Genomic DNA, 22,707 nt, shown 5'->3' on the forward strand with positions numbered 1-22,707 from the left:
AAGAGTAGGGATTGGTGCAATATTATTCCCGCGTAGCAGGTGGCGGTAGAACACTATCGATGTCAGCAAACTTCCACGGTTCTGAAGAGAGGAAGTTGTGCGCCTGGTCTCCTGTTCTTCAGTTTATCCGTAGCCGAATTTCGTAAAACAGCAACCATGGAGGACGCAAAAAAGAAAGAGAAAAAGCAGTCCGAAAAGACAGAGGAAAAGGAGATTAAGCCCACAGGGAAGGACAAGGATAAAAAAGAAGAGCAAGAACTGGTGAGTTAAGCCACTTTTCTAAACATCTTGAACAAGGGAAGCAGAGCAGCGTTTTTGCCTGAGTCACTCACTGCCTGGTTGACATGGTTGAACAGGCCGAAAGCATTGTCATTCAAAATAATAATGAACTGTTTGAGTCGCCTTTAATGAAAAGTATGTCATGGCTGGCTATATACCAGGTGCCAACAATTAAGATTGTTTCCGACTGAAAGCGAGTTATAAAACACGTATTCATCTASCTAACGTTAGCAAAGCCGGTAGCTGGCTGTGCGAGCTAACGTTAGCTAACAATTGCTAATGACAGGCCAGAAATTAACTACCGATAGATAAACTAAAAGTTAGCTAAGTAGTTAGCTAGCCAAGTTACAATAACGTAACGTTAGCTAGCTAAATGACGTTAGTTTTGCATTGTAAACAGTTCGCTAATGTTGTTACAATACAGTAGCTAGTGACTTTGCAACTGCAGTAAATTAACCTGCCTGTCGTTATCAGATTTTCTTGTTGAGAGTAACTAGATACCTAGATGTGTTATGATCAGTGATCTTTGATTGCGAGGTGGGTATAGTTATTACGTGTGGTTTGTTTAGCTAGTTATTTACATKAATGGGTTTGTAAACGTATTAGCGAGTACAGTACATTAGCCAATTTCAGACACCATAACAATGGAGGCAACGTTGGATATAGCTAGTTATCAGGGCAACCCTTCCATCCGTCGACAATGGTATAGGACCGGTGTATGACAGAATGCTCCAATATTTATCAGTTAGCAAATTGCAGAGCCTTTTATTGCTTTAGTTTCCTGTTGGAACACACATTGTTCTTTGTTTACTGTGCAGGGTTCGGTTTTTTAAATTTCCCATGTTGAATCTGTCATACTGTAATGTCAGTTCCTTTCATTTCTCTCCAGTCTGATGAGGACAAACAGCTGCAAGAAGAGCTGGAGATGATGGTGGAGAGACTTGGTGTGAGTACCACTACCACAAGAACTGCTAAACCTCAAGTCTGGTTTTGCTTTGGACATTCTGGGACTATAGCTTCTTATTTTTTTACTGTACATAAGGTGTTAGTATGGAGAGTCAGTCATTTACACACTGAAAGTCTTTGGTGACTCCATATCAAACAACATTATTTGTACTTGTGAAATGTACACCTCCCCGCCCCTTTCTCTCTCTCAAACACCCATCCACAGGAGACGGACACGTCTCTGTACCGGCCTGCTCTAGAGGAGCTGCGCAGGCAGATCCGCTCCTCCACCACCTCCATGACCTCTGTGCCTAAGCCCCTGAAGTTCCTGCGGCCACACTATGGCAAGCTCAAAGAGATCTACGAGGGCATGGCGCCTGGCGAGAACAAGGTGGGAACACCGATGGCTATGTGGATAACTGCTAAATGGATAACTGTGACAGTRGGGAAAACAGGAGATTGGGATGGCAAGACTTTATTGCTTCCTTTCCCTGTCTGCTTTTACTCKCAGTAATTTATTGGGTAAATCACCAARGTTTTGGCTTCACTGTGCCTTCAGGGTGGCATCACTGTGCCTTCTTCAGGGATCCTGAAGCTGGCACAGTGATGCCGAAACGTTGGTGATTTACCCAATAAATTACTGGGAGTTTTATACACAGTGTGCGACTCTCATTATTATTTTTAAAGCTTATAGTTTAATTGCTGTTATGGAAAGGCCCCTCTACATAAAATAATTTTCTCTGGGTGTGCGCTAGCTCATGTTTTTTTGTTGCTTTTACTTTATAACCACAAAATCGGGATGGATTTATTTTACAATGTTACTGGAGATACAGAAAATTTAACAGTGATGCATACCTAGTATATTGGACATTGCAGAACTGGATGGCACTAGAGGTTCARGTTCAGAACGACCCATCATAACTGTCATTATATAAACGTCTAGCTAACACTTGTCTGTTTTGTTTTGCAGAGTTTCTGTGCGGACGTGGTGTCGGTCTTGGCCATGACAATGAGTGGGGAGCGGGAGTGTCTGAAATACCGTCTGCTGGGCTCCCAGGAGGAGCTGGCATCCTGGGGACATGAATACGTCAGGTAGGATACAGGACGCCAATCCAAATGGCTAACAACGCATACAGGGGTGAATCCTACCTACTACTTAAGTAGAATTTTCACTTAGTCTACCATTGTTAAAGCATGACTAAGTAAAAATGACCTGTGTGTGTGTGTGTGTGTGTGTGTGTGTGTAGGCACCTGGCAGGCGAGGTGGCCAAAGAGTGGCAGGAGGTTGAGGATAGTGATAAGACACAACAGGAGACTCTGCTAAAGCTTGTGAAGGAGATTGTGCCCTACAACATGGCTCACAACGCTGAGCACGAGGCCTGTGACCTGTTGATGGAGATTGAGAGACTAGATATGCTGGAGCTCTATATAGATGATAATGCATATGCCAAGGTCTGCCTCTACCTCACCAGGTGAGTGGACAACACACACTCCTTACCACATGAGGGGCAAACATATGTACAGTTGAAGTKCAAAGAATACATACACCTTAGCCAAATACATTTAAACTCAGTTTTTCACAATTCCTGACATTTAATCCTCGTAAAAATTSCCTATCTTCGGTGAGTTAGGATCACCACTTTATTTTAAGAATGTGAAATGTCAGAATAATAGAGACCGAATGATTTATTTCAGCTTTTATTTATTTCATCACATTCCCGGTGGGTCAGAAGTTTACATACAGTTGTGGCCAAAAGTTTTGAGAATGACAGAAATATTCATTTCCACAAAGTTTGCTGCTTCAGTGTCTTTAGATGTTTTTGTCAMATGTTACTATGGAGTACTGAAGTATAATTACAAGCATTTCATAAGTGTCAAGGGCTTTTATTGACAATTACATTAAGTTGATGCAAAGAGTCAATATTTGCAGTTGACCCTTTTTTCAGACTCTGCAAATCTGTCCTGGCATGCTGTCAATTAACTTCTGGGCCACATCCTGACTGATGGCAGCCCATTCTTGCATAATCAATGCTTTGATTTGTCAGAATTTGTGGATTTTGTTTGTCCACCCGCCTCTTGAGGATTGACCACAAGTTCTCAATGGGATTGAATGGTTTGGGGAGTTTCCTGGCCATGGACCCAAATATCAATTTTTTTCCCCGAGCCACTTAGTATCACTTTTGCCTTATGGCAAGGTGCTCCATCATGCTGGAAAAGGCATTGTTCGTCACCAAACTGTTCCTGGATGGTTGGGAGAAGTTGCTCTCGGAGGATTGTTGGTACCATTGTTTATTCATGGCTGTGTTCTTAGGCAAAATTGTGAGTGAGCTCACTCCCTTGGCTGAGAAGCAACTCCACACATGAATGGTCTCCGGATGCTTTACTGTTGGCATGACACAGGACTGATGGTAGCGCTCACCATGTCTTCTCCGGACAAGCTTTTTCCGAATGCACCAAACAATCAGAAAGGGGATTCATCAGAGAAAATGACTTTACCCCAGTCCTCAGCAGTCCAATCCCTGTACCTTTTGCAGAATATCAGTCTGTCCCTGATGTTTTTTCCGAGAGAGAAGTGGCTTCTTTGCTGCCCTTCTTGACATCAGGCCATCCTCCAAAAGTCTTCGCCTCACTGTGTGTGCAGATGCACTCACACCTGCCTGCTGCCATTCCTGAGCAAGCTCTGTACTGGTGGTGCCCCGATCCCACAGCTGAATCAACTAAAGGAGACTTGCTGACTTTCTTGGGCGCCTGAAGCCGCCCTCACAACAATTGAACCGCTCTCCTTGAAGTTCTTGATAATCCGATAAATGGTTGATTTAGGTGCAATCTTACTGGCAGCAAATCCCCTGTTGAAGCCCTTTTTGTGCAAAGCGATGATGACGGCACGTGTTTCCTTGCAGGTAACCACGGTTGACAGAGGAAGAACAATGTTTCCAAGCACCACCCTTCATTTTGAAGCTTCCAGTCTGTTATATCGAACTCAATCAGCATGGCACAATTGTTGTAAGAAATTACTTGTCATGCACAAAGTAGATGTCCTAACCGACTTGCCAAAATATAGTTTGTTAACAAGAAATATGTTGTGGCTGGTTGAAAAGACTAGTTTTAATGACTCCAACCTAAGTGTAATAAACTTCCGACTTCAACTATACTTCACTCACACACACACACACGTTCAAACACCTGTACCACAGTCTGCTTCTGCCTCAATATACCTGTAGTGGCAAAGCAGCCTGAAGAGACAAAAGGAAGTTCCTCTCTTCAGTAATCCTCCCCCTCTGCCATCCTCTCTCCTTCTCTCTCCCTCCTATGCAGCTGTGTGAGCTATGTCCCTGAGCCAGAGAACTCTGCCCTGTTAAAGTGTTCCCTGAACATCTTCAGGAGTTTAACCGTTACCCAGAGGCCCTGAGGCTGGCCCTGATGCTCAACGATGTGGAACTGGTGGAGAACATCTTCACCTCCTGCAAAGACATGTAAGGACGGACACAACACATTCACTGCGTTCTCTCTCGCTGAATTATCTCACAGCACCACTTTCGCGAAAAGTGCTACTGCTAAAATAAAGGAAACTCTTGAGTAAATGAGGGATACAAAGTATATTGAAAGCAGGTGCTTCCGCACAGATGTGGTTCCAGAGTTAATTCATTCTTAAAAGTCTAAGCTGTTGGGGGGTTCTAAGCTGACATGGAGGTGTATGACGTTGGTCATACTATAGATCATTTAGCTATTTGATTTTGAATTCGGATCCTAGATATTGAAAAAAATTTATTAAAAAGAATTGAATATTGAATTTGCTCTTTACTCCTTTACACCAGAGAAACTTGTTGAATAACACATTCATAAATGGCAAAGACTAACAAGGTTTTGAAGTATTTGTCCTATATCTAGGAGATATAAAAAAGCTCAGGAAATATGTTTTTTTTTTTTACACACACCTTTTACACTACCTTCATACATACATGCATATATAAATGTTTTAAAACCGGTACCGGTTACCTTCAAACAACTCCCAAACAACTCCCAAGGCGCTTGTGGGGGTCGTAGAGCAAAACGGAAAACACCATCGTATTTGTGAGATTCTCCACATTCCATAGAGTGGTTGCAGACCCATCAAACTGTTCAGATGCTACAGACGTTTTTGTGAGAAGACAGATTTTTGGGATGTCTCATGGTCTGGCAAACACTGCTCTCGGTCTTTCACCTTTCACCGCAGATGCAGAAGTGCAACATCGGCGGATGCAGTGGATTGAGACCCATCTAATGGAGAAGTAATAACACATCTCTAGCTTAAACTGACAGATTTTTATGGGGATTTTTTATTATGTTTACTTAGATGTGTCAATCGACTCTAGGGAATTAAGTTATTAAAACATCTCATCATGCTTAGGGTTGCCCATAATCTACCATGGCTAAAAGAGATCTCAGAGACTTTAAAAGATGGGTCTCAAAGGAGCATAGGGGGTTTAAAGGGGTGTGTGTCTCTGTCACCAGATCTCAATCCAGTTGAACACTTATGGGAGATTCTGGAGCAGTGCCTGAGAGAGCGTTTTCCACCACCATCAACAAAACAACAAATTATGGAATTTCTCATGGAAGAATGGTGTCTCATCCCTCCAATAGTGTTCCAGACACTTATACTATCTATGCCTAGGCACATTGAAGCTGTTCTGGCAGCTCGTGGTGGCTCAACGCCCTATTAAGACACACTATGTTGATGTTTCCTTTATTTTGGCAGTTCCGTATTTATTCATATTTTCAACTGACAATCATTGGGAATGCATTCAGCAGTGTTTTCCATAGTTAATGATGTGCATGAAGAGTTGACCGTTTAGTGGGTGTTTCCTGTAGCGTGATCCAGAAGGAGATGGCCTTCATGCTGGGCCGACACGGCATGTTCCTGGAGCTCAACGAGGACGTGGAGGACTACGAAGACCTGACGGAGATCATGTCCAACGTCCAGCTCAACAGCAACTTCCTGGCCCTGGCCCGAGAGGTGAGGAGAGAGGGCGAGTTAGAGGGGGGAGAGAGGGTAGACTACTAGAGAAAGGGGATGGGGTTGGAAGAGGTGAGACTGTTTCAAATCAAATACAATTTTATTGGTCACATACACATGGTTAGCAGATGTTAATGTGAGTGTAGTGAAATGCTTGTGCTTCTAGTTCCGACAGTGCAGTAATATCTAACAAGTAATCTAACAATTCCCCAACAACTATCTAATACACACAAATCTAAAGGGGTGAATGAGAATATGAAAATATAAATATATGGATGAGCGATGGCCGAGCGGCATAAGCAAGGCGTAAAAGATATAAGTATAAAATACAGTATATACATATGATATGAGCAATGTAAGATATGTAAACATTAAGGTGGCATTGTTTAAAGTGACTAGTGATTGAGTCTCAATGTAGGCAGCAGCCTCTGAGTTAGTGATTGCTATTTAATAGTCTGATGGCCTTGAGATAGAAGCTGCTTTTCAGTCTCTTGGTCCCAGCTTTGATGCACCTGTACTGACCTCGCCCTCTGGATGGTAGTGGTGTGAACTGGCAGTGGCCCGGGTAGTTGTTGTCCTTCATGATCTTTTTGGCCTTCCTGTGACATCGGGTGCTGTAGGTGTCATGGAGGGCAGGTAGTTTGCCTCCGGTGATGCGTTGTGCAGACCGCACCACCCTCTGGAGAGCTTTGCGGTTGAGAGAGGTGCAGTTGCCGTACCAGGCTGTGATACAGCCCGACAGGATGCTCTCGATTGTGCATCTGTAAAAGTTTGTCAGGGTTTTGGGTGACAAGCCAAATTTCTTCAGCCTCCTGAGGTTGAAGTGGAGATGTTGCGCCTTCTTCACCACACTGTCTGTGTGAGTGGACCATTTCAGTTTGTCTGTGATGTGTTCTCCAAGGAACTGAAACTTTCCACCTTTTCCACTGCTGTCCCTTCGTGGTGGATAGGGGGGTGCTTCCTCTGCTGTTTCCTGAAGTCCACGATCATCTCCTTTGTTTTGTTGATGTTGAGTGAGAGGTTGTTTTCCTGACACCACACTCCGAGTGCCCTCACCTCCCTGTAGACTGTCTCGTCGTTGTTGGTAATCAAGCCCACTACTGCTGTGTCGTCTGCAAACTTGATGATTTGAGTTGAAAGCGTGCATGGCCACACAGTCATGGGTGAACAGGGAGTACAGGAGGGGGCTGAGCACGCCCCAGTGTTGAGGGTCAGTGAAGTGGAGATGTTTCCTACCTGCACCATCTGGGGGCAGCCCGTCAAAGCCCAGGACCTAATTTCACAGTATGGGTTTGAGACCCAGTGTCTCCAGCTTGATGATGAGCTTGGAGGTTACTATGTTGTTGCTTGCTGAGCTGTAGTCAATGTACAGCATTCTTGCATAGGTATTCCTCTTGTCCAGATGGGATAGGACAGTGTGAAGTGTGATGGCGATTGCATCGTCTGTGGACCTGTTGGGGTGGTATGCAAACTGAAGTGGGTCTAGGGTGGCCGGTAAGGTGGAGGTGACATGGTCCTTGACTAGTCTCTCAAAGCACTTCATGATGACAAGTGAGTGCTACGGGGCGGTAGTCATTTAGTTATCTTTGCCTTCTTGGGTACAGGAACAATGGTGGCCATCTTGAAGCATGTGGGGACAGCAGACTGGGATAGGGAGCGATTGAATATGTCCGTAAAGACAAAGCGGTCAAAGAAGGTGTTTAGTTTGTCTGGAAGCGTGACGTCGATGTCCGTGACGTGGCTGGATTTCTTTTTGTAGTCTGTGATTTCCTGTAGACCCTGCCACATACGTCTCATGTCTGAGCRGTTGATTTGCGACTCCACTTTGTCCCTGTACCGGCATTTCGCTTGTTGGATTGCCTTGCGGGGGAAATAACCACACTGTTTATATTCAGACATATTCCCAGACCTCTTTCCATGGTTAAATGCGGTGGTTCGCTCTTTCAGTTTTGTGCGAATGCCGCCATCCATCCACAGTTTCTGGTTAAGGTAGGTTTTAATAGTCACAGTGGGTACAACATCTCCAATGCACTTCCTTAAACTCACTCAGATTAAARGTATAGATCAATGTTGTTCTAGGAGGCGGACCAGAACATACCCCAGTCCACGTGATCAAAACAATCTTGAAGCGTGGATTCCGATTGGTCAGACCAGCGTTGAATGGTTCTAGTCACTGGTACATCCTGTTTGAATTTCTGCCTATAAGACGGTAGGAGCAAGATTGCGTCGTTGTCGGATTTGCCGAAGGGAGGGCTTTGTATGCTTCGCGGAAGTTAGAGTAGCTGTGGTCGAGTGTATTATCCCCGCGAGTACTGCGATCAATTTGCTGATAAAATGTAGGTAGTCTTGTTAAAATCCCCAGCTACAATAAATGCAGCCTCCGGATATATGGTTTCCATTTTACATAGAGTCCAGTGAAGTTCCTTGAGGGCCGTCGTGGTGTCTGCTTGAGGGGGAATGTACACAGCTGTGACGATAACTGACGAGAATTCTCTTGAGGTAAAATGGCGGCATTTGATTGTAGGGAATTCTAGGTCGGGTGAGCAGAAGGACTTGAGTTCCTGTATGATGTTATGATTATGCCATGAGTCGTTAATCATGAAGCATACACCCCATCCTTCCACTTCCCAGAGAGGTGGTTCTCTGTCGGCGCGATGTATGGAGAAGCCCGTTGGCTGAACCGATTCCGACAACATATCCCGAGAGAGCCAGAGAATGTTACAATCGCTGTCTCTCTGGAAGGCAACCCTTGCTCGAATTTCGTCTACCTTGTTGTCAAGAGACTGGACATTGGCAAGTTGTATACTCGAGAGTGGTGGGCGACATGCACGTCTACGTAGCTTGACCAGGAGGCCGCTCCGTCTGCCCCTTCTGCGGCGCCGTTGTTTTTGGTCGGCTTCTGGGATTAGATCCATTGTCCTGGGTGGTGGTCCAAACAGAGGATCCGCTTCGGGAAAGTCGTATTCCTGGTCGCAATGTTGGTAAGTTGACGTCACTCTTATATCCAATAGGAGCAGGACTAATGAGTGGGTCACTGTTCAAGTCAGTGGATGGAGTGTGACTGACAGTGGGGACTGAGTGTATGTTGGAGAGGGGGAGAAGGTGTTTAGAGTAGGGCCAAGGAGAGAGGAATTTGACGTGTAGAGATGAGTCTGAGGACCGTGCTCCATTTGATATTGTTGACGGGGAAATGGAGGAGGCTTGAAGAAGGTACTAAGAGGAGAGTGAAAGAGTGGGGTAGGGGTCAGGGTGGGAGAATAATGGTGCTTAGAGTGAGAGAAGAGATGAGGCTGGAGGATAATGAACGGCTGGCTGGTCTCGTGAATAAACCAGTTAGTGAAAGAGATGAAGCGAGCCAATAACACACTGTTCCCATTCTTTACAGTTGGACATCATGGAACCCAAAGTCCCAGATGACATCTACAAAACCCACCTGGAGAACAACAGTGAGTTTTCCTTCGCTACAGCAGCACACTAATTGTCCTGGTCGTGTTATATCACACTCCTTTCCTCATCCTCCCTCTCATCACGCCATCTTCTGTCTGTCAGGGTTTGGAGGAAGTGGTTCCCAGGTGGACTCTGCTCGTATGAACCTGGCATCCTCGTTTGTCAACGGCTTCGTCAACGCAGGGTTCGGACAGGACAAGCTGCTCACAGATGATGGCAACAAATGGCTGTACAAAAACAAAGATCATGGTGAGAAACCCCTTCCCCCCCACACAGACACAGCCTCACATCCCTTTCTGAGGCTCATGGTTCACATTTTTTAGGGCTTGACTGAAAATGTTTTGTGTTTCGACAGTGAGTACTAGTCTCATGAATCTAGGATTCTTATCAGCAACTTAATGTACAGTGCCTTGCAAAAGTATTCACCCCTCTTGGCATTTTTCCTATTTTGTTGCATTAAAACCTGTTGTATTCGGCGCATGTGACGAATATTATTTTATTTGAATAACAAAAATAACATATTGCTGTTGTGTAAATGTTGATGCTAATTCTGTGTTTCTCTCCAGGTATGCTGAGTGCTGCAGCCTCTCTGGGGATGATCCTGCTGTGGGATGTGGACGGTGGTCTGACACAGATAGACAAATACCTCTACTCCTCAGAGGACTACATAAAGGTCCGTGCACACACTCASCCTCTTACCAAACACCCTGCATTAAAACCTCCGTACCACAACCTTCACAGCATCCAGAAAAGCCTTACAAATGCTATTAATGTAGATATGTCTCCCTCTCTCTTTCTCTTCCCTCTTCTCTCTRCCTGTAGTCGGGGGCCCTCCTGGCTTGTGGCATAGTGAACTCTGGGGTTAGGAACGAGTGTGACCCGGCCCTGGCTCTGCTGTCAGACTACGTCCTCCACAACAGCAACGTCATGCGGATTGGAGCCATCTTRGGGTAAGGAGAGAAGGAAATGGGTGTTTGGTCTCAAATCAACCCKTAGCCCCTACTGCCTGTCACCTCTTACCCATTAATGACCTTTGTTGAGGCCTGTTTAGTCCTTTCTTAGCACTGTATAATCTCTGCCTGTTAAAAGTACTTGTTTTTGGTAGGGTTMGTCCCCCTGACCTTTCCCCTCTATCTTCAGCCTGGGCCTGGCGTACGCTGGCTCGAACCGTGAGGATGTCCTCTCTCTGCTGCTGCCTGTCATGGTAGACTCCAAGTCCAGCATGGAGGTACGGGGTGTGTGTGTGCAGTTCCAAAGTTTGTCGGGGTTTAAGTCAAGTACACATCCACACTCATTAAACCCAGCTCACTGTCCCATGTTACGTGTCTTGTCACACACTCAGGTGGCAGGTGTGACGGCACTGGCGTGCGGTATGATCGCCGTGGGCTCGTGTAACGGTGATGTCACCTCCACCATCGTCCAGACCATCATGGAGAAGAGTGAGCTGGAGCTGAAAGACACATACGCCCGCTGGCTGCCCCTGGGCCTGGGCCTCAACCACCTGGGTAAAGGGGAGGCCATTGAGACCACCCTGGCAGCGCTGCAGGTGGTGCCTGAGCCCTTCCGCAGCTTCGCCAACACACTGGTGGACGTCTGTGCCTATGCAGGTCAGTCTCATCATAGCTCCATTTTGTCTCCAATTGTTTTTGTTTTTTATTTGATTTAAATATAATTTATTTATACAGGTGATCTCATTGAGATTTAGAAGAAATGGCTTTCCTATATTTATCTCTGTTTCTCTCCATGCCAGGTTCTGGTAACGTACTGAAGGTGCAGCAGCTTCTCCACATCTGCAGTGAGCACTATGAAGCCAAGGAAAAGGAGGAGGAAAAAGACAAGAAGGATAAGAAGGACAAAGACAAGAAAGAGAGTGCAGCCGACATGGGCTCCCACCAGGTATGCCAGGCTTTTGTTAATAAAGGGGTGTCAGGTAGCCTAGCATTTAAGAGTGTTGGGCCAGTAACCCAAAAGGTCACTGGTTTGAATCCCAGAGCAGACTAGGTYAAAAATGTGTTGGTGGCCTTGAGCAAGGCGCTAAATGACAAAAATATAATCTGAGTGGTTTGAATGAAGATTTGAAATTGAACTCATTTGCTCTCTGCTTCCCCCTCCCAGGGTGTGGCTGTCCTGGGTATTGCACTCATTGCCATGGGAGAAGAGATTGGCTCAGAGATGGCACTACGGGCATTTGGGCACCTGGTCAGTCTAACCTCTGACCTGTTAATTCCATTTGGCTTCAACACATTTTGAGGATATGTTTGGGGTTGATTTAGCCCCTGTCTCTTTCACTCGATCCAACCATCCCACGTCTGTTTTTCTCTTTATCTCTCCGTTGTCTTGCCTTCCTTCTCTCACCTCACTCACACATAGTTGCGGTATGGAGAGCCTACTCTGAGGCGTGCGGTGCCTCTGGCCTTGGCCCTGATCTCCGTGTCGAATCCTCGCCTCAACATCCTGGACACACTCAGCAAGTTCTCCCACGATGCTGACCCAGAGGTTTCCCACAACTCCATCTTTGCCATGGGCATGGTGGGCAGCGGTGAGTGGGCCCTGGCATTACTGGCCAATGGGCTCTATTGTGTGCCTACTGTCTGGAACCCAATCAGTCAGTGGCTTCATTATTATATTGAGAAGTTATGTTGATTTGCCTCACTAAGTTATCACAATGTTCCCCTGTAATTATTCCTCATCCTTGAATAAGAAACAACATACCATATAACTGAATTCACTGTGCCAGATGACATCAAAGTATGAGACCTTCTCCACTGACTGTGTCTCGAGCTGTGGATGGTTGCCATGAGAACTCACTGACTCACAGCTCCATCTCTCTGTCCGCAGGAACAAACAATGCCCGCCTGGCTGCCATGCTGAGGCAGCTGGCTCAGTACCATGCCAAAGACCCCAACAACCTCTTCATGGTCCGACTGGCACAGGTGGGTAGCAAAAAGAGGTGCCGCTCTGGSYCWCTAACCTACGTGTTTAGAGAGAGGGGGAGAGTATGTGTCTGTCTCCTAACCCTTGCTCTGTGCCATGTCCACAGGGTCTGACTCACCTGGGTAAAGGGACCTTAACGCTGTGTCCGTACCACAGTGACAGGCAGCTGATGAGTCAGGTGGCRGTGGCAGGACTACTCACTGTCCTCGTCTCCTTCCTCGACGTCAAGAACAGTGAGTCCTTTTCTTCATTAATCTACCTTCACCATTCCTTTTATTTGCCTCTCCCTACCCTCCCTTTTTCCACATCCTTGTGTTTAGGGTTGGGGTGAAGTTAATTTCTGTTGAGTCATTTGAGGAAGTGAACTGAATTTCAATATATGGCTGGAAAATTCCACATAGAAAACAATTAGCATTTGTTCAACTCCTGAATGGCATTGGCCCTTGCCCAGCTTGTTTCATTGTCCTCCTTTTATGTCAGGTAGTAAGTCTGCTGAATGTCATAACCTGGGTCTGAGTATTTGGCTGTTTGTMTTGACATCGCCCCCTGCTGTTTCCTGTGTGTGCTCCAGTAATCCTGGGGAAGTCTCACTACGTCCTCTACGGCCTGGTGGCTGCCATGCAGCCCCGTATGCTGGTCACCTTCGACGAGGAGCTGAGACCGCTGCCCGTGTCCGTCAGGGTGGGACAGGTAAGCCTGCTGCTCACCCTATGCTCTTAATAAGAGTCTGGGTGATTTAGCTTCATATTTAAAATGTAATGCTAGTTAAGGATGTAGCTTAGATGGTGTGATGAAGGCCGAAATGTCAGCACGATATGCTTTGCAAGTAAAATGTGATGCTTTGCAAGTAAAATGTGCTGGAGATTCTTTTCATTTTTTAACTATGGTTGAACATCTCTAATGCAAAGTAACGTGTAGATGTGCAAGTGCTTTTTACTCTCAAGATTAGGATGTAATGTCATAAGATGGTAGAGTGGACTCGACCTTATGGTTCATGTAATGTAATTGTTCCATAGGCGGTGGATGTAGTTGGCCAGGCCGGTAAGCCCAAAGCCATCACAGGTTTCCAGACCCACACCACGCCGGTGCTCCTGGCCCATGGAGAGAGGGCAGAGCTGGCCACAGAGGAGTATCTCCCCGTCACCCCCATCCTGGAGGGCTTTGTCATCCTCCGCAAGAACCCCAACTACGATGCCTAGATTGCGCCCTATTGTCCTCCCCTGGTACCCACGCTACTCTCCTTACCGGTCTCTCATTGGTAGCCCTCCCTGACTCTTTTAGACCTTGTATTTTACTACTTTATTCCATGTCTGAAAAGAGCCAGGAAGGCCTACCCCTCTTTCTCTTGTCAACAGCCTCTGTGAAAATAAATGGTTGTGTTCTGGGTGGTCAAACTGACTGGCGCAGGGAGTGGAAACTGTCCCCTCATTCACACTATTTAGATTGGATTCCTCTTTGTTCTGATCTAGGATCAGTTCCTCATAAATGTATTAYACCAGCTTTTTAGGCTCCACAAATATATAACTGATCTAGGGTCAGCTGTCAGAAGGGAACTGTGTTTAGCCTCTCCCTGCTTCTCATTCAGCCTCCAAAGCTACATTTTCACAGGCATCCCKAAAAAAAATGTTTTCACTAATTGGTCTTTTGACTAATCAGATCATTTTCAGAGTAGGTCTGATTGGTCAAGAGAACAATTTAGTGAAAAAAAATATCAGATTTGGGCTGCCTGTGTAAATGCAGCCCTAGTGATGAACAACACACACTCAGTCCACATCAATACTACAACRGGTTTCTCTTTCCCACATGACAACCTCCTTTTTGTAATTAGAGCATGGAAAATGTCTTCTTCATCATTCAGTTTTGTTGGTTTTGTTACAGTACTGTAAAAGGTTCAAATAAAAGTTTCCGATCCATTTGGTGTAATTGTCTGTAATTTGTCTGTTATACCCGAGGGACAAGTTTCTGAAAGATACATTTCATTACACAGTTGGCAGATCTGGATGGCTAATTATGAAACTGAGCAGTGGAGAGCTACTGAGGTGAGATTGGTAATGAACCCTCACTGCAGCAGAGGTTCTGAATACTAACTTGCTGGATGTAGCAGACAACGGTATGTAATGAACATTTGAAATACACATTTAAGGAAAGTAAYTGCATATTAAACTGATACGTTTTACATATCTTAATAAACTTTTCAGACTGCACACTGACATCACAGACYCCAATCTGGCCATGCCCATGCGAGCGAAAGCAACCATCTAGCCGCTAGTGATGAGTGTGTTTTATTGTGCGTGTATGAATTAGTTTTAATATTACACGAATACTGTACTGCACATTAGTTTGTGGTTCAGCAATTCGACGTTTCAACTAAAACGYGTAGTAGCTACAATCATACCGGCTTCCCTGTCACATGACTGATTAAACCGGAATTTGGCTACCGGCTTCCGGGACCGCCCATTTCGTCCGACTGCGGACTGAAGGAGAGAAAGGTAAATGTTATGATTTCCATCTATACTCTTTGCTAATTCAGAATTGTGTGAGAAACAAATTGACAAACCGCATTCATCCGCGCTTTTAAAATTGAAATTAAACCCAGTAGATCGATATGGGGGCTCGAGCTGTGTCTCCACTCCCAGACTGTGATTTTTCCTCTGTTAGCCCAACCAACCCCCACCCCAAAAAGAGATAGGACACCCCTTCCTACGAGGTGATAAACATTAGCCTACGAAAGAMAATTGACGAAGGCAGGAGATTGACAGACCGAATTAAAAACATCCATTTGAATCCCTTTATTAGCTAGCTAATACTATTCTAAACGTGTATAGCTAATTAATGGTAAGCAGTTTTCTACTATGCAGCTAYCGCTAACGTTATGAGAAACTGTCACATAATTTGCTCGGTTTGTGGTGAATAACTGTTTGTTTTCGGTAGCAACTTTTATGACACATATGTTCTTTACTTTATTCTTGAGAAATGGACATTGAACCCAATCGTTCCTTACAAWWWWWTWTTGCAGTTTTGAACGTGCGGTAACTGAAGTCGACTGTTATTTTGGACGCAGCATACTGCACTCTGTGACTGCTATCTTGTTTCGTAAGGGTGGTAATGTTATAGTTGAAGTACCGGTAGTTAGTTGGTCGAGGAGGCATAATTTTGTCGCCTTCCCAGTCTGCACGTCTGTGTTGTAARTAGTTAACACTGTGGTTATGTGGTGCTTCCAAGACAACTGGGAATTCGGGGGAATAAACGAGGTGAAATGATAATCGACATTCAAAACGCTTTGTCCAGTCAGTCGTTTTTATCCCCGAATTTCCAGTTGTCTTCATTGCACTGAAGTCGGAGACTTCTTCGACTTCAAGACAACTGGAAATTCGGGGATAAAAACGACCGACTGGACACATCGTTTTGAATGTCGATTATCATTTGACCTCGTTTTTCCCCCCGAATTCCCAGCTGTTTTGAACGCGGCATATTTATTTGTACGTTTTATTTAACTAGGCAAGTCAGTTAAGAACAAATTCTTATTTACAATTAAGGCCTATCTGGGAACAGTGGGTTTACTGCCTTGTTCAGGGGCAGAGCGACAGATTTTTACCTTGTCAGCTCGGGGATTCGAACCAGCAACATTTCGGTTACTGGCCAAACGCTCTAACCACAAGGCTACCTGCCGCCCCACATATTTAACTGTGGCGTTTGTAATTTGACAGAGGGATATATTGTGGGATCTCCGTTTACTGAGAATACATATTGCTGATGCATGGACAATGTGGTAGGATCCACATTGGCAAGTTCGTTTATCCTTGGATCCCATGCGTAATGTTCAGAGGATGACACAGCATATCGAGGATGCTACGGTGCGGTTGAAATGGTACAGATGCTGATCAGTTTCCGGGTGGTAGTTGCCACAGAGACTGGTTACCATCTTTTCGGTATTTGGGAGACCCCTTGCTTGTTAGCTGAATGCTAAACTCAGTTTTCTTATATATCCACCTCGATGTAAGAACGGAGTTGAGCGTTCCTCAGCTACATGCTTGCTAGCCTGCATGTAATTATATGCAGATTGAGCATTGTCCGTTTATGGTTGCTATAAATGTTGGCAAATTTGAAAATCAAAACCGATAAGAGAATAGAGGAGTACAAGAAGCAGGCTGCTGTGTGTGCGCATTGTGCCACACTTGCTGCGCGCGCTAAAGCCGGAGATCCACCCACGTGGTAACTCCAAAGTGGGTTTGGGGGAAAAATGGTTGCCACTAGTTAGCACAGCCTCAAAGTCAGAATTGGTTATATCGTAAAGAACTCTAAAATGTTTGCTTTTTGTTCTTAATTTAAGGTTAGGCATAATGTCGGGGCGGCAGATAGTCTAGTAGTTAGAGCATTGGACCAGTAACCGAAAGGTTGTTGAATCGAATCCCTGAGCTGACAGATTAAACATCTTTCGTTCTGTCCCTGAACAAGGCAGTTAACCCACGTTCCTTAGTAGGCCGTCAATGTAAATAGGAATTTGTTCTTAACTGACTTGCCTAGTTAAATAAAATAAAACATGTTAGCAGTGTGGTTAGGGTAAATTGCAGAACTGGGCGGGGTTTATGACTTTGTGGCTGTGGTAACTAGTGACGACCGAAAAAGCTGTTGGAGCAACATGGCGCCGCACAGCAAAGCAATCCTACACGCCTTATCGTCTCACGTTACCGGAGCTTGTCAGAACTGAGGGTTTGAAAGTTATCCACTATCCGTAGACTGCATGCCTGTAGCTAGCAATATTACTGTGTGTATTGTGTGACAGTCGTCAGGTCTGCCTTGTTTGTTGTCCCGTGAATTTGTAGCTATGTATGTTTTGCGTGACTGAAAAATMACCGGTGTATGGCTTCTAATGCTAATGTAGCGTAGGGAATAATACATTTGGCATTAGCTCAAATGCTTTGTTTGACTGCTCAACTATTCAGTCCGCAGGGGTGTCTGGCAAGATGTCTTTCTGTTGTAGTAACATCTGCATTAGAGAAGCGATTACTGATATACGGCGATTACCGACACGTGAACTTGGCTGAGAACCTCGGCTCAAAATGGATGCCGCTTCAGAGCCAGCTCGTGAGCCTTGAGGAAGCAGACGAGCCATGGTCCCATATTTACCCCATTATTAATTAGTCCTCTACCAAATGCCTTTCTCTGAATAGCTTTGGCGCTCATATTGAATTAGTTATTGTAAATAATAACAATAGTGGTGGAATTGTGATGATGATCAATAACAAATGACTGATGTAGCTTGCCAAGTGTARGGTCATTGACTAGAACCTGTCTGGTCCTGGGTGAAAAGGGTTAGGAAGCCCTGGTGTAGGGAATGAGGTCACTCACCTGCAATGTTCTGAACGTTGTTGATCATACAAATCTACTTTACAGAGGACACTGTCATTCAATTCTGTCCAACAGATGTGAAGTTGTTCTTTATCACATTTCCATTTGAAATGCTCTCTGGGATGGGATCTGGCAGATGGGTAGTGATTGGAATGAGGTAATCTTCTTTTTTTTTTAGGGCATGACACACCACAATACTTTAGAAACAATTGGCCCCTGATGTCCCTCGGTAAGGCGTGTTATATTAAGCTATGGGTTACATATAAACATTATTTGGCAGTAGCTACGCGTGCAGTCTTGACAGGTGTCTTTTTCCTTCGTTTCCACCACAGAAATGCATTACTTTTTTGGCACTGCCATCGGCCCATTGACCTGGCTGGTACTGTTRAAAGAGTTACCTAGCTTTAGAGTTGAACAGGCATTTCAGAGGTCATCACATCTAGTGTGTTTGTGCATGGCCATCCAGGCAGTACAGTGCTTTTAAGGCCGACTATTGGGTAGGCTAAGTTATATGTGAACAATGTCTGAGAATCAGAGGCTAGCAATTCAAACGTTACAAACATGACATGTAGATCTCACTGTTTAGTCATTCCCTTCAGCACTCTTGGGGTTTGAGACTGCATAACAAACATTGTGTAAACTTCCCATGATACTACCATTCACACAGACTAACACCTAAAATMATCCATTAGTACATAGGTAAACACACCCACACACACACACACACCTTTTCTGCTTTGTTATGGCGACAGCCTGGGTCTTAGGCCTCTGTGCTCCCACCCACACTAGGTCATGGGGTKCGGGTTGGGGTTATGCATCGGTCTCTGTTGCATTGGTGGTTGACCATGAACGTCCCCGCCCCACACATACACATTCATCCCCCTCTGCTGCCTGTCAGGCCAGCTGGATGACTGGAACTGGTGGGTGTGGTCTCGGCTGGGTTTCACACATCCCCCCTCCCTTCAACCCCTTCTCCCTTGGGCTATCCTGCCTGGTCAGTTCTGCACTGCAGCACTATTGCTGCGGGAGTAGGACACATACTGAGTTTATTTAGTATGCACACAGTTAATGCTGCTGGAATAGGAGGTGATTGAGATATATGGTCATGGCTGTTTGCTCATCAGGGAACTCAACTGAATCCTTCATGTATGTGAAGTGCTACCTCATCCTTCCAGAGGGAACAGTTTTAGGACTCAGCTATAGGGTGTGGGCCAAAACATAGGTCTCTTCCCCTCAGGGTGAATGAGTTTTTCATTAGCTGTCTTGCTGTCAGTTTGAGTGTGTCAGGGTAAGCACAGGGAGACCCTCCAAAAGGCTCTACARAGTCTACGCAAACCAAGGCGATGGAGGTCCGTTTGCATCACTCTACGTAGTTCTACGTACATTTGTGCGGCTGAATTTTTGGAACTTGACGCAAACTAACTCTTGTTGGCTTCTTTTGCGTAGACTGGAGAGACCTTTTTAGCTCCGGAGTGTCAACTCAGCACAAACTCACTTTCTGTCTCTGACCTTAACCAACTACGACCTCCTTTTTTAGAGACATTGRCATTTCCCTTCTWACTCCCCCACCAGTCTGAGGGTGTAGTAGTGCTAGTGGAAAATGTCTATTTCAACATTTCTTTAAGTTTGCTGTTCCACCTGTCCATTTGAAAGGTGCTGGGTTTATGTTTAGTGTGCTTTTCTTCTCTGTCTTATAGTCAGTGTTTGTTTTGGCTTCTTTCACCTGACAGAAGTGTAATTTCCCTTAGAAAACACTGACTCAGAATGACTCAGGGCTTTTCCCAACTGCTCTTTGTGTGTGGCTGAGACGGAGAGAGGGTGTGTGTCTACTGTTAATTCAAGAGTGAATGGCCGCTAGATGAAACCCAACATATTCTATCGGGACAATAGTAGTGATGGGGCGAAAAAAATCWATAGTTATATATTGCAATATTATTTTGGATGATATATCGATACTTTGACTCCAWGTATCGATTTGTAAAGCAATTAAATCCTAGATGGCTAAGACTATCAGGGGTTTTTATGCATAGAAAAGTCTTGGGTGGGCCTCCTATGTCTAAACAGTTACAAAATAGATAATAATAATCGTGTCCATGTGTATACGGAACGTATTCAGACCCCTTCATTTTTCCACATTTTGTTACGTTAGGCTTATTCAAAAATCTATTAAATAAAACATTTTCCTCATCAATCCACACACAATAACCCATAAAGGCAAAGCGAAAACCGATTTTGAGATTTTTGGGGGGATTATTTATATTAAAAAAAAAAAAAAAAAAAAAACGGATACCTTATTTACGTAAGTATTCAGAGCCTTTGCTGAGACTGGAAATTGAGCTCCTGTTTCCATTAATCATCCATGATGTTTCTACAACTTGATTGGAGTCCACTTGTGGTAAATTCAGTTGATGGCACATGATTTGGAAAGGCAAACACCTGTCAAAATACGGTCCCACAGTTGGCAGTGCATGTCAGAGCAAAAACCAAGCCATGAGGTCGAAGGAGTTGTGCGTAGAGCTCCGAGACAGGATTGAGAGTCGAGGCACAGATCTGGGGAAGGGTACCAAAACATTTCTGCAGCATTGAAGGTCCTGAGGAACACAGTGGCCATCATTCTTAAATGGAAGAGGTTTGGAACCACCAAGACTTCCTAGAGCTGGCCAAACGGAGTAATCTGGGGAGAAGGGCCTTGGTCAGGGAGGTGACCAAGAACCCAATGGTCCCTCTGACAGGGTTCCTCTTTGGAGATGGGAGAACCTTCCAGAAGTACAACCATCTCTGCAGCACTCCACCAATCYGGCCTTTATGGTAGAGMGGCCAGACGGAAGCCACTTCTCAGTAAAAGGCACATGACAGCACGCTTGGAGTTTGCCAAAAGGCACCTAATGGACTGACAATGGGAAACAAGATTGAACTCTTTGGCCAGAATGCCAAGTGTCACGTCGGGAGGAAACCTGGCACCGTCCCTACGGTGAAGCATGGTGGTGGCATCATCAAGAAAACTATTTAATCAACTTTAGACTAAGGCTGTAGCGTAACAACGTGATAGTCAAGGAGTCTGAATACTTTCRGAAGGCACTGTGTACAGTACCAGTCAAGTTTGGACACACCTTCTCACCTACTCATTCATTCTACATTGTAGAATAATAGTGAATACATCAAAACAATTAAATAACACATGTAACCAGAAAAATGTRAAACAATTCAAAATATATTTTAGATTAGCCACCCCTTGCCTTGATGACAGCATTGCACACCCTTGGCATTCTCTCAACCAGCTTCATGAGGAATGCTTTTCCAATAGTCTTGAAGGACATCCCACATATGCTAAGCACTTGTTGGCTGCTTTTCCTTCACTCTGCGGTCCAACTCATCCCAAACCATCTCAATTGGGTTAAGGTCGGGTGATTGTGGAGGCCAGYTCATCTGATGCAGCACTCCATCACTCTTCTTGGTCAAATAGCCCTTAAGCAGCCTGGAGGTGTTTCGGGTCATTGTCCTGTTGAAAAACAAACCTGTTTTTGCTCTGTCATTATGGCATATTGTGTGTAGATTGATGAGGAAAAAATAACAATTTAACACATTTTAGAATAAGGCTGTAATCTAACAATGTGGGGAAAGTACTTTCCGAAAGGCATTGGGTGTTGACATATAATTTTTCGAGATGGAAAAACGTTTTCAGTGTGAACTTAAATGACTAAAACAAGATTTAAAGTATGTAGAAAAGATAATGGACCTATATAAACGCAGCAAAAAATGACACGTCCCTTTTTCAGGACCCTGTCTTTCAAAGATAATTCGTAAAAATCCAAATAACTTCAGATCTTCTTTGTAAAGGGTCTAAACACTGTTTCCCAAGCTTGTTCAATGAACTATAAACAATTAATGAATATGCACCTGTGGAACGGTCGTTAAGACACTAACAGCTTACAGACGGTAGYKAATTAAGGTCCCAGTTATGAAAACTTAGGACACAAAAGAGGCCTTTCTACTYACTCTGAAAACACCAAGAGAAAGATGCCCAGGTCCCTGCTAATCTGCYTGAACGTGCCTTAGGCATGCTGCAAGMTGGCATGAGGACTGCATATGTGGCCAGGGCAATAAACTGCAATGTCCGTACTGTGAGACGCCTAAGACCGCGCTACAGGGAGACAGGACGGACAGCTGATCGTCCTCGCAGTGGCAGACCATGTGTAACAACACCTGCACAGGATCGGTACGACCGAACATCACACCTGCGGGACAGGTACAGGATGGCAACAACAGCTGCCCGAGTTATACCAGGAACGCACTATCCCTCCATCAGTGCTCAGACAGTCCGCAATAGGCTGAGAGAGGCTGGACTGAGGGCTTGTTGGCCTGTTGTAAGGCAGGTCCTCACCAGACATCACCGGCAACAACGTCGCCTATGGGCACAAACCCACCGTCACTGGACCAGACAGAACTGGCAAAAAGTGCTCTTCGCTGACGAGTCGTGTTTTTTTCTCACCCGGGGTGATGTCGGATTTGCATTTATCGTCGAAGGAATGAACGTTACAATGAGGCCTGTACTCTGGAGTGGGATCAATTTGGAGGTGGAGAGTCCGTCATGGTCTGGYGCGGTGTGTCACAGCATCATTGGACTGAGCTTGTTGTCATTGCAGGCAATCTCAACGCTGTGCGTTACAGGGAAGACATTCTCCTCCCTCATGTGGTACCCTTCCTGCAGGCACATCCTAACATGACCCTCCAGCATGACAATGCCACCAGCCATACTGCTC

The 22,707-nt window shown here is 45.0% G+C and overlaps 2 protein-coding genes across 11 annotated transcripts in view; both read left to right on the forward strand.

Annotated features, from left to right (window-relative positions):
• The first annotated feature begins 62 nt into the window (after positions 1-62).
• Positions 63-14,511, forward strand: LOC111949851 (26S proteasome non-ATPase regulatory subunit 2-like). Its single transcript, XM_023967185.2, is given in 21 exon segments — positions 63-261; positions 1,169-1,225; positions 1,451-1,615; positions 2,195-2,316; positions 2,472-2,696; positions 4,540-4,604; positions 4,607-4,697; positions 6,073-6,217; positions 9,603-9,663; positions 9,767-9,913; positions 10,231-10,337; positions 10,487-10,614; positions 10,805-10,892; positions 11,007-11,271; positions 11,415-11,560; positions 11,780-11,863; positions 12,035-12,203; positions 12,503-12,597; positions 12,705-12,831; positions 13,170-13,288; positions 13,615-14,511. Coding segments are annotated over 21 exon segments (2,694 nt in total). The 5' UTR covers positions 63-156; the 3' UTR covers positions 13,798-14,511.
• A 511-nt stretch (positions 14,512-15,022) lies between these two features.
• LOC111949601 (eukaryotic translation initiation factor 4 gamma 1-like) overlaps positions 15,023-22,707 on the forward strand; it is a 73,806-nt gene continuing 66,121 nt past the window's right edge. For 9 of the 10 annotated variants that reach the window (XM_023966899.2, XM_023966908.2, XM_023966905.2 and 6 more), the window contains exon 1: positions 17,212-17,308. The gene's annotated coding sequence lies outside the window, so the exon portion shown is untranslated. Of the gene's footprint in view, positions 15,088-17,211; positions 17,309-22,707 lie in introns of those variants that run through there. The other variant, XM_023966900.1, reaches the window with a different exon arrangement.

Source organism: Salvelinus sp. IW2-2015, linkage group LG22 (genome assembly GCF_002910315.2).
Source record: "Salvelinus sp. IW2-2015 linkage group LG22, ASM291031v2, whole genome shotgun sequence".
Lineage (NCBI taxonomy): Eukaryota > Metazoa > Chordata > Actinopteri > Salmoniformes > Salmonidae > Salvelinus > Salvelinus sp. IW2-2015.